Source organism: Symsagittifera roscoffensis, chromosome 10 (assembly GCF_963678635.1).
Source record: "Symsagittifera roscoffensis chromosome 10, txSymRosc1.1, whole genome shotgun sequence".
Classification (NCBI taxonomy): Eukaryota; Metazoa; Xenacoelomorpha; order Acoela; family Convolutidae; genus Symsagittifera; species Symsagittifera roscoffensis.
Window position 1 is genome coordinate 24,132,970 of NC_087071.1, and position 14,455 is coordinate 24,147,424.

The window sequence follows — 14,455 nt, forward strand, 5'->3', positions numbered from 1 at the left end:
GTCCCAAATTGGCCAAAATAGCAACAGTTAACTCCACCATAACTCTACAAAAAATGATCACAGGTGAAATCTCTTTTCAAACTTAAGCTTAGGACAACAATAGTTTTCGACTGATGGAAAGATTTTTCCGTCAAAAATCGCTAGTTAAAAAGTCAAAATATGTCTGAAGAAAAAAAACCCACCCGAGCAGAAATATTCCCTTATTTTCGTTAAGAAAGTCAGAACAATAACTCAGAACTACACCAGAACTACACCATGGTTTGAACAGTAAATGAAAATTGTACTGTTTTTTAAGCATTAGTTATTTTTAATATCGGCGTTTTTTCTCCAAACAAGTTTTTACGAATTTTTATACATAATTTGAAACGCGATTATTTTGTTCTGAGCTGAAATTAAAAGTATATATTTCAACTCTAACCAGGGGGCGGATCTAGGATTTTCTAGAGGGGGGCGGATCTTCAAAAAAAGTTTTAACATTTTGTCGACCCTTTTTTAGGTCGATCAAATTGATTTTCCGAGCTCGCCGCAGGCAAATTTTTGAGAAAAAAAAGAGGCCACTTTTTCAGGCACTTTTTTGAAAATGTGGACCAAAAAAACTCTCCCCTTCAAAATTAGTATAAATTGGCGCCCATGGCGCCTTTAAAAAACAACTTTAGGGCCGTCAGCCAAAAATGGATATCTCAAAATAGTACAAAGGGACCCTTTGGGTCGGCAGGTGGTCGAATCCGCCCCTGCCTCTGACTTTCTTTCGTTAAGTTTAAATAGTGCTAATTTGGCCAGTTTGGGATAATTAATGAGCGACATATTTATTGCTAATATCGCTGAAATCGTTTATTTAACCCGCGTAGAAACCGATGCAAATAAATTGATGAATGCTATTTGGCTATTTAAATTTTTGTTTAATGCAAATTATACAATTCTCTTTTACATAGCGCGTGGGGGATACTTTCCAAAGAAAAACTGAAAAAATATATGATTTCGTTTTTAAAGTGAACACTACAGCATAGAAATGGAACATTGATGGATTAACCCTGGTATGAGCCTTCTTGTTATTGTATTCAGCCACATGCATCGAAGCGTCTATATTTGATGCGTTCTAACGACATGGAACCGCAGTTCAAAGCAAGTATTCATTATATCCAATTATTTTCTTGATAAACTACCTCTGTAAAATACTTACAACTAACCAGTCAGGATCCATGACTAAAACCTACCAGCAGTATGAACAAGACTGCTCGTATCAGGGCGAAGCCCTGAAGGTTTCTACTGCCTTCTAAGGTTTATGAAGCAGTACTAACATAAACATTATTAACAAATTAAATGTAAAAAAATGAACAAAAGTTTTTCTAAAGTTTCAAGTTTTTATTCTATGAAAATCGTCCCTCCACACGCCATATAAACTGAAAAAAAATTGATTTCGCTCCTATTAACAAATCAGTTATGGCAAATAAGGTTCCTTCAACCGATTTGGAATGATTTCTAAGACGGATTAAATCTCCTCTTACGCGTTAATAGATCGAAATATCGCGCGTTAATTGTCACAAATTTGTCAAATGGCAATCTTAACCCCCATACTTTTTACAAAAATTTTAAGCTCAGGACAACAAAACCTTTTGAATGATATTAAAAAAATCCGTCAAAAATGGCTAGCTAAAAAGTCGAAAAAAACCGCCCCGAGCAGATGAATTATTCCGTTGCTTTCGTATCGAAAGTCGGAACAACAATATGAACTGTTTTCTAGGAAACCATATGCACGCGTTAAGCATTTTGAAACTTTCAAATATTCTATCCTACTCAAATACTACTCAGCGTAAATATTATTTCAAAAACACCCGTAACATTGAAAAAAAGTGAAATTGATGCCTGAAAATGTAGCTTTTGTTGTACGTAATTGGGAATAAGCCAGGTCGCACGTAGAAAATAAGAGTGACTGCAACTCCGCATGGCCACGTGACCCAACTGAGTACTCGGAAAAGTTTCTCTTTGTTCACAGTTGTGGCGTGGAGATTGAGAAGAACACAGCAAAGAAGTATGAACGACCTGGAAAAAGGAGAGCATTAACAAATCAAGACTGCTCGTATCAGGGCGAAGCCCTGAATGTTCCGATTGCCTTTTAAGGTTTTATGGAGCAGTAATAACATCAAAAAATTACATGTGAAAAAATAAAATGAAATTTTTTTTTCTAAAATTTGAAAATTTTTTTAAATGAAAATCATCCCCCACGCACAATATAAAATACTAACGGATAGATTTCGCTCCTTGTATCAAATCAATTAGCCAAATAAGCTTCTTTCAACGAATTTGGAACGATTTTAAGACAGAACAACTCCCCGCTCACGCGTTAAAAGCGCGAAATATATCGCGCGTTAATTGTCCCAAATTAGCCAAAATGGCAATCTTTAAACCCCCATAATTTTATGAAAAATGATCTTAGGTAAGACATCTATTCAAATTTGAGCTCAGAACAACAATACCTTTTGAATGATGTTTTAAAAAAACTTCCATCGAAAATGGCTAGTTAAAGTCGAAAATTGTCTGAAGAAATAAAAAGCCACCCCGAGCACAAATATTCCGTTACTTTCGTATTGAAAGTCGGAACAATAAACCAACATGGGAAAATGGTTACATTGATAGTCATTGTTCCGACTTCATTGTAACGAAAGTTAAGGAATATTTGGGCCCGGGGTGGGTTTTTTCTTCAGAAAAATTTTGACTTTTTAACTAGCCTCTTTTGACGGAACATTTTTACATCTTTGGAAAGCTATTGATGTCCTTAGCTTAAATTCGAAAAGATATTTCACTTGTAATTTTTTTTCGTAAAATTTTGGTGGGTTTAAAGATTGCCAGTTTGGTCAATTTGGGACTGTTAACGCGCGATATATTTTGCGCTATTAACGAATAAACGAGATTTAATCCTTCTTATAAATCGATTCAAATTGGTTCAAGAAAGCTTATATGCCAAAATTGAATAGTTAATAGGAGCAAAATCTATGAGTTTTTTCCTATTATTGACTGTGGGGGGATGTTTTCACTAACAACCCCAAACTCAAAAAAATTGATTCCATTTTACATTTTAATTTTTCATGTTACTTCTGCTCCATAGAACTTAAAAGGCAGTCGAAACAATCAGTGCTTCGCCCTAATATGGCGTATGCGGCGAGGTGATGTTTTTGAACAAAACTCCCTCTCCCGTCGAACTTCGTCCAACCTCTTTCGTCGAACTTCAACCCACCTCTCTCGTCGAACTAAAACACCCTCTCTCGTCGACCTTCAACGCACCTCTCTCGTCGAACTTCAACCCACCTCCCTCGTCGAACTCCAGACTACCTCTCTCGTCGAACTACAAACCCCATCTCTCATCGAACTTCATCCCACCTCTCTCGTCGAACTAAAACCCCCTCTCTCGTCGAACTTCAACCCTACTCTCTCGTCGAATTTCAACCCACCTCTCTCATCGAGCTGAAACCCCCTCTCTCGTGGAACTTCAACCCACCTCTCTCGTTCAATTACAAACTCACAACTCTCGTCGAACTAAAACGCCCTCTCTCTTCAAACTAAAACCCTCTCTCTCATCGAACTAAAACCTCTTTCTCTTCGAACTTCAACCACTTTTCTCGTCGAACTAAAACCCCCTCTCTCGTCGAACTTCAACCTATTTCGTTGATTTTCAACCCACCTCCATCGTCGAACTTAAACCCCCTCTCTCGTCGAACTTCAACCCAACTCTCTCGTCGAACATCAACCCACCTCTCTCGTCGAATTCCAACCCACCTCTCTCGTCAAACTACAAACCCCCTCTCTCGTCCAACTACAAACCCCTTCTCTCGTCGAACTTCAACCCACCTCTCTCGTCGAATTTCAACCCACCTCTGTCGTCGAACTTCAACCCACCTCTATTGTCGAACTTAAACCCCCTCTCTCGTCGAACTTCAACCCAACTCTCTCGTTGAACTTCAACCCACCTCTCTCGTCGAACTCCAACCCACCTCTCTCGTCGAACTACAAACCCCCTCTCTCGTCGAACTGAAACCCCCTCTCTCGTCGAACTTCAACCCACCTCTCTCGTCCAACTACATACCCCCTCTCTCGTCGAACTTCAACCCACCTCTCTCGTCGAACTTCAACCCACCTCTGTCGTCGAACTTCAACCCACCTCTATCGTCGAACTTAAACCCCTCTCTCGTCGAACTCCAACCCAACTCTCTCGTCGAACTTCAACCCTACTCTCTCGTCGAACTTCAACCCACCTCTCTCGTCGAACTGAAACCCCATCTCTCGTCGAACTTCAACCCACCTCTCTCTTCGAATTTCAACCCACCTCTCTCGTCGAACTTCATCCCACCTCTGTCGACGAACTTCAGCCCACCTCTATCGTCGAACTTAAACCCCCTCTCTCGTGGAACTTCAACCCAACTCTCTCGTTGAACTTCAACCCACCTCTCTCGTCGAAATCCAACCCACCTCTCTCATCGAACTACAAACCCCCTCTCTCGTCGAACTTCAACCCACCTCTCTCGTCGAACTAAAACTCCTTCTTCGTCGAACTTCAACCCACCTCTCTCGTTCAATTACAAACTCACATCTCTCGTCGAACTAAAACGCCCTCTCTCGTCAATATAAAACCCTCTCTCTCATCGAACTAAAACCTCTTTCTCTTCGAACTTCAACCACTTTTCTCGTCGAACTAAAACCCCCTCTCTCGTCGAACTTCAACCAACCTACCTTCAACTCACCTCTATCGTCGAACTTAAACCCCTCTCTCGTCGAACTCCAACCCAACTCTCTCGTCAAACTACAAACCCCCTCTCTCGTCCAACTACAAACCCCTTCTCTCGTCGAACTTCAACCCACCTCTCTCGTCGAACTTCAACCCACCTCTGTCGTCGAACTTCAACCCACCTCTATTGTCGAACTTAAACCCCCTCTCTCGTCGAACTTCAACCCAACTCTCTCGTTGAACTTCAACCCACCTCTCTCGTCGAACTCCAACCCACCTCTCTCGTCGAACTACAAACCCCCTCTCTCGTTGAACTGAAACCCCCTCTCTCGTCGAACTTCAACCCACCTCTCTCGTCCAACTACATACCCCCTCTCTCGTCGAACTTCAACCCACCTCTCTCGTCGAACTTCAACCCACCTCTGTCGTCGAACTTCAACCCACCTCTATCGTCGAACTTAAACCCCTCTCTCGTCGAACTCCAACCCAACTCTCTCGTCGAACTTCAACCCTACTCTCTCGTCGAACTTCAACCCACCTCTCTCGTCGAACTGAAACCCCATCTCTCGTCGAACTTCAACCCACCTCTCTCTTCGAATTTCAACCCACCTCTCTCGTCGAACTTCATCCCACCTCTGTCGACGAACTTCAACCCACCTCTATCGTCGAACTTAAACCCCCTCTCTCGTGGAACTTCAACCCAACTCTCTCGTTGAACTTCAACCCACCTCTCTCGTCGAAATCCAACCCACCTCTCTCATCGAACTACAAACCCCCTCTCTCGTCGAACTTCAACCCACCTCTCTCGTCGAACTAAAACTCCTTCTTCGTCGAACTTCAACCCACCTCTCTCGTTCAATTACAAACTCACATCTCTCGTCGAACTAAAACGCCCTCTCTCGTCAATATAAAACCCTCTCTCTCATCGAACTAAAACCTCTTTCTCTTCGAACTTCAACCACTTTTCTCGTCGAACTAAAACCCCCTCTCTCGTCGAACTTCAACCAACCTACCTTCAACCCACCTCTATCGTCGAACTTAAACCCCTCTCTCGTCGAACTCCAACCCAACTCTCTCGTCGAACTTCAACCCTACTCTCTCGTCGAACTTCAACCCACCTCTCTCGTCGAACTGAAACCCCATCTCTCGTCGAACTTCAACCCACCTCTCTCGTCCAACTACAAACCACCTCTCTCTTCGAATTTCAAACCACCTCTCTCGTCAAACTTCAACCCACCTCTGTCGACGAACTTCAACCCACCTCTATCGTCGAACTTAAACCCCCTCTCTCGTCGAACTTCAACCCAACTCTCTCGTTGAACTTCAACCCACCTCTCTCGTTGAATTCCAACCCACCTCTCTCATCGAACTACAAACCCCCTCTCTCGTCGAACTTCAACCCACCTCTCTCGTCGAACTAAAACTCCTTCTTCGTCGAACATCAACCCACCTCTCTCGTTCAATTACAAACTCACATCTCTCGTCGAACTAAAACGCCCTCTCTCGTCAATATAAAACCCTCTCTCTCATCGAACTAAAACCTCTTTCTCTTCGAACTTCAACCACTTTTCTCGTCGAACTAAAACCCCCTCTCTCGTCGAACTTCAACCAACCTATTTCTTTGATTTTCAACCCACCTCTATCGTCAAACTTCAACCCATTTCTCTCGTCGAACTTCAACCCTACTCTCTCGTCGAACTTCAACCCACCTCTCTCGTCGAACTGAAACCCCCTCTCTCGTCGAACTTCAACCCACCTCTATCGTCGAACTTAAACCCCTCTCTCGTCGAACTTCAACCCAACTCTCTCGTCGAACTTCAACCCTACTCACTCGTCGAACTTCAACCCACCTCTCTCGTCGAACTGAAACCCCCTCTCTCGTCGAACTTCAACCCTACTCTCTCGTCCAACTACAAACTTCCTCTCTCGTCGAATTTCAACCCACCTCTCTCGTCAAACTTCAACCCACCTCTGTCGTCGAACTTCAACCCACCTCTATCGTCGAGTTTAAACCCCCTCTCTGGTCGAACTTCAACCCAACTCTCTCGTTGAACTTCAACCCACCTCTCTCGTCGAATTCCAACCCACCTCTCTCATCGAACTACAAACCCCCTCTCTCGTCGAACTTCAACCCACTTCTCTCGTCGAACTAAAACCCCTCTCTCGTCGAACTTCAACCCAACTCTCTCGTCGAACTTCAACCCTACTCTCTCGTCGAGCTTCAACCCACCTCTCTCGTCCAACTAGAAACCCCCTCTCTCGTCGAACTTCAACCGAACTCTCTCGACAAACTTCAACCCACCTCTTTTGTCGAACTTCAATCCATGTCTCCCGTCGAAACAATATCAACTCTCTCGTCGAACTTCAACCCACCTCTCTCGTTCAATTACAAACTCACATCTCTCGTCGAACTAAAACGCCTTCTCTCGTCAAACTAAAACCCTCTCTCTCATCGAACTAAAAGCTCTTTCTCTTCGAACTTCAACCACTTTTCTCGTATAACTAAAACCCCCTCTCTCGTCGAATTTCAACCCACCTCTCTCGTCAAACTTCAACCCTCCTCTGTCGTCGAACTTCAACCCACCTCTATCGTCGAACTTAAATCACCTCTCTCGTCGAACTTCAACCCACCTCTATCGTCGAACTTAAACCCCCTCTCTCGTGGAACTTCAACCCAACTCTCTCGTCGAACATCAACCCACCTCTCTCGTCGGATTCCAACCCTTCTCTCTCGTCGAACTACAAACTCCCTCTCTCGTCGAACTGAAACCCCCCACTCTCGTCGAACTTCAATTCTCCTCTCTCGTCCAACTACAAACCCCCTCTCTCGTCGAACTTCAACCCACCTCTCTCGTCAAACTTCAACCCACCTCTGTCGTCGAACTTCAACACACCTCTATCGTCGAACTTAAACCCACTCTCTCGTCGAACTTCAACCCAACTCTCTCGTTGAACTTCAACCCACCTCTCTCGTCGAATTCCAACCCACCTCTCTCGTCGAACTACAAACCCCCTCTCTCGTCGAACTGAAACCCCTTCTCTCGTCGAACTTCAACCCACCTCTCTCGCCCAACTACAAACCCCCTCTCTCGTCGAACTTCAACCCACCTCTCTCGTCGAACTTCAACCCACCTCTGTCGTCGAACTTCAACCCACCTCTATCGTCGATTTTAAACCCCCTCTCTCGTCGAACTTCAACCCGACTCTCTCGTCGAACTTCAACCCTACTCTCTCGTCGAACTTCAACCCACCTCTCTCGTCGAACTAAAACCCCCTCTCTCGTCGAACTTCAACCCACCTCTCTCGTCGAACTTCAACCCACCTCTGTCGTCGAACTTCAACCCACCTCTATCGTCGAACTTAAACCCCCTCTCTCGTCGAACTTCAACCCAACTCTCTCGTTGAATTTCAACCCACCTCTCTCGTCGAATTCCAACCCACCTCTCTCATCGAACTACAAACCCCCTCTCTCGTCGAACTTCAACCCACCTCTCTCTTCGAACTAAAACCCCTTCTCTCGTCGTACTTCAACCCACCTCTCTCGTCGAACTGAAACCCCCTCTCTCGTCGAGCTTCAACCCACCTCTCTCGTCCAACTAGAAACCCCCTCTCTCGTCGAACTTCAACCGAATTCTCTCGACAAACTTCAACCCACCTCTTTTGTCGAACTTCGATCCATGTCTCTCGTCGAACTAATATCAACTCTCTCGTCGAACTTCAACCCACCTCTCTCGTTCAATTACAAACTCACATCTCTCGTCGAACTAAAACGCCCTCTCTCGTCAAACTAAAACCCTCTCTCTCATCGAACTAAAACCTCTTTCTCTTCGAACTTCAACCACTTTTCTCATCGAACTAAAATCCTCTCTCTCGTCGAACTTCAACCAACCTATTTCGTTGATTTTCAACCCACCTCTATCGTCGAACTTAAACCCCCTCTCTCGTCGAACTTCAAGCCAACTCTCTCGTCGAACATCAGCCCACCTCTCTCGTCGAATTCCAACCCACCTCTCTCGTCGAACTACAAACCCCCTCTCTCGTCGAATTGAAACCCCCTCTCTCGTCGACCTGAAACCCCATCACTCGTCGAGCTTCAACCCACCTCTGTCGTCCAACTACAAACCCCCTCTCTCGTCGAACTTCAACCGACCTCTCTCGTCAAACTTCAACCCACCTCTGTCGTCCAACTTCAACCCACCTCTATCGTCGAACTTAAACCCCCTCTCTCGTCGAACTTCAACCCACCTCTGTCGTCGAACTTAAACCCCCTCTCTCGTCGAACTTCAACCCAACTCTCTCGTCGAACATCAACGCACCTCTCTCGTCGAATTCCAACCCTTCTCTCTCGTCGAACTACAAACCCCCTCTCTCGTCGAACTGAAACCCCCACTCTCGTCGAACTTCAATTCTCCTCTCTCGTCCAACTACAAACCCCCTCTCTCGTCGAACTTCAACCCACCTCTCTCGTCAAACTTCAACCCACCTCTGTCGTCGAACTTCAACACGCCTCTATCGTCGAACTTAAACCCCCTCTCTCGTCGAACTTCAACCCAACTCTCTCGTTGAACTTCAACCCACCTCTCTCGTCGAATTCCAACCCATCTCTCTCGTCGAACTACAAACCCCCTCTCTCGTCGAACTGAAACCCCCTCTCTCGTCGAACTTCAACCCACCTCTCTCGCCCAACTACAAACCCCCTCTCTCGTCGAACTTCATCCACCTCTCTCGTCGAACTTCAACCCACCTCTGTCGTCGAACTTCAACCCACCTCTATCGTCGACTTTAAACCCCCTCTCTCGTCGAACTTCAACCCGACTCTCTAGTCGAACTTCAACCCTACTCTCTCGTCGAACTTCAACCCACCTCTCTCGTCGAACTAAAACCCCCTCTCTCGTCGAACTTCAACCCACCTCTCTCGTCCAACTACAAACCCCCTCTCTCGTCGAACTTCAACCCACCTCTCTCGTCGAACTTCAACCCACCTCTGTCGTCGAACTTCAACCCACCTCTATCGTCGAACTTAAACCCCCTCTCTCGTCGAACTTCAACCCAACTCTCTCGTTGAATTTCAACCCACCTCTCTCGTCGAATTCCAACCCACCTCTCTCATCGAACTACAAACCCCCTCTCTCGTCGAACTTCAACCCACCTCTCTCGTCGAACTAAAACCCCTTCTCTCGTCGAACTTCAACCAACCTCTCTCGTCCAACTAGAAACCCCCTCTCTCTTCGAACTTCAACCGAAGTCTCTCGACAAACTTCAACCCACCTCTTTTGTCGAACTTCGATCCATGTCTCTCGTCGAACTAATATCAACTCTCTCGTCGAACTTCAACCCACCTCTCTCGTTCAATTACAAAATCACATCTCTCGTCGAACTAAAACGCTCTCTCTCGTCAAACTAAAACCCTCTCTCTCATCGAACTAAAACCTCTTTCTCTTCGAACTTCAACCACTTTTTTCATCGAACTAAAACCCCCTCTCTCGTCGAACTTCAACCAACCTATTTCGTTGATTTTCATCCCACCTCTATCGTCGAACTTAAACCCCCTCTCTCGTCGAACTTCAACCCAACTCTCTCGTCGAACATCAGCCCACCTCTCTCGTCGAATTCCAACCCACCTCTCTCGTCGAACTACAAACCCCCTCTCTCGTCGAATTGAAACCCCCTCTCTCGTCGAACTTCAACCCACCTCTCTCGTCCAACTACAAACCCCATCTCTCGTCTAACTTCAACCCACCTCTCTCGTCGAACTTCAACCCACCTCTGTCGTCGAACTTCAACCCACCTCTATCGTCGAACTTAAACCCCCTCTCTCGTCGAACTTCAACCCAACTCTCTGGTTGAATTTCAACTCACCTCTCTCGTCAAATTCCAACCCACCTCTCTCGTTGAACTACAAACCCTCTCTCTCGTCGAACTGAAACCCCCCTCTCATCGAATTTCAACCCACCTCTCTCGTCCAACAACAAACCCCCTCTCTCGTCGAACTTCAACCCACCTCTCTCGTCGAACTTCAACCAACCTCTGTCGTCGAACTTCAACCCACCTCTATCGTCGAACTTAAACCCCCTCTCTCGTCGAACTTCAACCCAACTCTCTCGTCGAACTTCAACCCTACTCTCTCGTCGAACTTCAACCCACCTCTCTCGTTCAATTACAAACTCACATCTCTCGTCGAACTAAAACGCCCTCTCTCGTCAAACTAAAACCCTCTCTCTCATCGAACTAAAACCTCTTTCTCTTCGAACTTCAACCAGTTTTCTCATCGAACTAAAACCCCCTCTCTCTCGTCGAACTTCAACCAACCTATTTCGTTGATTTTCAACCCACCTCTTTCGTCGAACTTAAACCCCCTCTCTCGTCGAACTTCAACCCAACTCTCTCGTCGAACTTCAACCCTACTCTCTCGTCGAACTTCAACCCACATCTCTCGTCGAACTGAAACCCCCTCTCTCGTCGAACTTCAACCCACCTCTCTCGTCCAACTACAAACCCCCTCTCTCGTCGAACTTCAACCCACCTCTCTCGTCGAACTTAAACCCCCTCTCTCGTCGAACTTCAACCCAACTCTCTCGTTGAACTTCAACCCACCTCTCTCATCGAACTACAAACCCCTCTCTCGTCAAACTTCAACCCACCTCTCTCGTCGAACTAAAACCCCTTTTCTCGTCGAACTTCAACCCACCTCTCTCGTCAAACTTCAACCCACCTCTTTTGTCGAACTTCGATCCATGTCTCTCGTCGAACTAATATCAACTCTCTGGTCGAACTTCAACACACCTCTCCCCTCTAGTTTCAAACCATCTCTCTCGTCGAGCTTCAACCCGCCTCTCTCGTCGAACTAAAACCCCCTCTCTCGTCGAACTTCAACCCACTTCTCTCGTCGAACTTCAACCCTACTCTCTCGTCGAACTTCAACCCACCTCTCTCGTCGAACTGAAACCCCCTCTCTCGTCGAACTTCAACCCACCTCTCTCGTCGAACTGAAACCCCCTCTCTCGTCGAACTTCAACCCACCTCTCCCGTCCAGTTTCAAACCATCTCTCTCGTCGAACTTCAACCCTACTCACTCGTCGAACTTCAACCCACCTCTCTCGTCGAACTGAAACCCCCTCTCTCGTCGAACTTCAACCCACCTCTCTCGTCCAACTACAAACCCCCTCTCTCGTCGAACTTCAACACACCTCTCCCGTCCAGCTTCAAACCATCTCTCTCGTCGAACTTCAACCCAACTCTCTCGTCGAACTTCAACCCTATTCTCTCGTCGAACTTCAACCCACCTCTCTCGTCGAACTGAAACCCCCTCTCTCGTCGAACTTCAACCCACCTCTCTCGTCCAACTACAAACCCCCTCTCTCGTCGAACTTCAACCCACCTCTCTCGTCGAACTTAAACCCCCTCTCTCGTCGAACTTCAACCCAACTCTCTCGTTGAACTTCAACCCACCTCTCTCATCGAACTACAAACCCCTCTCTCGTCAAACTTCAACCCACCTCTCTCGTCGAACTAAAACCCCTTTTCTCGTCGAACTTCAACCCACCTCTCTCGTCGAACTGAAACCCCATCACTCGTCGAGCTTCAACCGACCTCTCTCGTCAAACTTCAACCCACCTCTTTTGTCGAACTTCGATCCATGTCTCTCGTCGAACTAATATCAACTCTCTCGTCGAACTTCAACACACCTCTCCCGTCCAGTTTCAAACCATCTCTCTCGTCGAGCTTCAACCCGCCTCTCTCGTCGAACTAAAACCCCCTCTCTCGTCGAACTTCAACCCACTTCTCTCGTCGAACTTCAACCCACCTCTGTCGTCGAACTTCAACCCACCTCTATGGTCGAACTTAAACCCCTCTCTCGTCGAACTTCAACCCAACTCTCTCGTCGAACTTCAACCCACCTCTCTCGTCGAATTCCAACCCACCTCTCTCGTCAAACTACAAACCCCCTCTCTCGTCGAATTGAAACCCCCTCTCTCGTCGAACTTCAACCCACCTCTCTCGTCGAACTACAAACCCCCTCTCTCGTCGAATTGAAACCCCCTCTCTCGTCGAACTTCAACCCACCTCTCTCGTCGAACTTCAACCCACCTCTATCGTCGAACTTAAACCCCCTCTCTCGTCGAACTTCAACCCTACTCTCTCGTCGAACTTCAACCCACCTCTCTCATCGAACTACAAACCCCCTCTCTCGTCAAACTTCAACCCACCTCTCTCGTCGAACTAAAACCCCTTCTCTCGTCGAACTTCAACCCACCTCTCTCGTCGAACTGAAACCCCATCACTCGTCGAGCTTCAACCCACCTCTCTCGTCCAACTACAAACCCCCTCTCTCGTCGAACTTCAACCGACCTCTCTCGTCAAACTTCAACCGACCTCTTTTGTCGAACTTCGATCCATGTCTCTCGTCGAACTAATATCAACTCTCTCGTCGAACTTCAACACACCTCTCCCGTCCAGTTTCAAACCATCTCTCTCGTCGAGCTTCAACCCGCCTCTCTCGTCGAACTAAAACTCCCTCTCTCGTCGAACTTCAACCCACTTCTCTCGTCGAACTTCATCCCACCTCTGTCGTCGAACTTCAACCCACCTCGAAGGTCGAACTTAAACCCCCTCTCTCGTCGAACTTCAACCCAACTCTCTCATCGAACTTCAACCCACCTCTCTCGTCGAATTCCAACCCGACTCTCTCGTCGAACTACAAATCCCCTCTCTCGTCGAATTGAAACCCCCTCTCTCGTCGAACTTCAACCCACCTCTCTCGTCGAACTACAAACCCCCTCTCTCGTCGAATTGAAACCCCCTCTCTCCTCGAACTTCAACCCACCTCTCTCGTCGAACTTCAACCCACCTCTGTCGTCGAACTTCAAACCACCTCTATCGTCGAACTTAAACCCCCTCTCTCGTCGAACTTCAACCTACCTCTCTCGTCGAACTGAAACCCCCTCTCTCGTCGAACTTCAACCCACCTCTCTCGTCCAACTACAAACCCACTCTCTCGTCGAACTTCAACCCACCTCTCTCGTCGAACTTAAACCCCCTCTCTCGTCGAACTTCAACCCAACTCTCTCGTCGAACTTCAACCCACCTCTCTCGTCGAATTCCAACCCACCTCTCTCGTCGAACTACAAACCCCCTCTCTCGTCGAATTGAAACCCCCTCTCTCGTCGAACTTCAACCCACCTCTCTCGTCGAACTACAAACCCCCTCTCTCGTCGAATTGAAACCCCCTCTCTCCGCGAACTTCAACCCACCTCTCTCGTCGAACTTCAACCCAACTCTCTCGTCGAACTTCAACCCACCTCTCTCGTCGAATTCCAACCCACCTCTCTCGTCGAACTACAAATCCCCTCTCTCGTCGAATTGAAACCCCCTCTCTCGTCGAACTTCAACCCACCTCTCTCGTCGAACTACAAACCCCCTCTCTCGTCGAATTGAAACCCCCTCTCTCCTCGAACTTCAACCCACCTCTCTCGTCGAACTTCAACCCACCTCTGTCGTCGAACTTCAAACCACCTCTATCGTCGAACTTAAACCCCCTCTCTCGTCGAACTTCAACCTACCTCTCTCGTCGAACTGAAACCCCCTCTCTCGTCGAACTTCAACCCACCTCTCTCGTCCAACTACAAACCCCCTCTCTCGTCGAACTTCAACCCACCTCTCTCGTCGAACTTAAACCCCCTCTCTCGTCGAACTTCAACCCAACTCTCTCGTCGAACTTCAGCCCACCTCTCTCGTCGA

General features: G+C 47.1%; 1 protein-coding gene across 3 annotated transcripts in view; it reads right to left on the minus strand.

The window, feature by feature from the left end:
• LOC134855504 (uncharacterized) overlaps positions 1-14,455 on the minus strand; it is a 177,384-nt gene that overhangs the window by 69,084 nt on the left and 93,845 nt on the right. For all 3 annotated transcript variants that reach the window (XM_063872044.1, XM_063872043.1, XM_063872042.1), the window contains one exon: positions 1,864-2,040. In XM_063872044.1, coding sequence (XP_063728114.1) covers positions 1,864-2,040 — 177 coding nt within the window. The remainder of the gene's footprint in view (positions 1-1,863; positions 2,041-14,455) is intronic.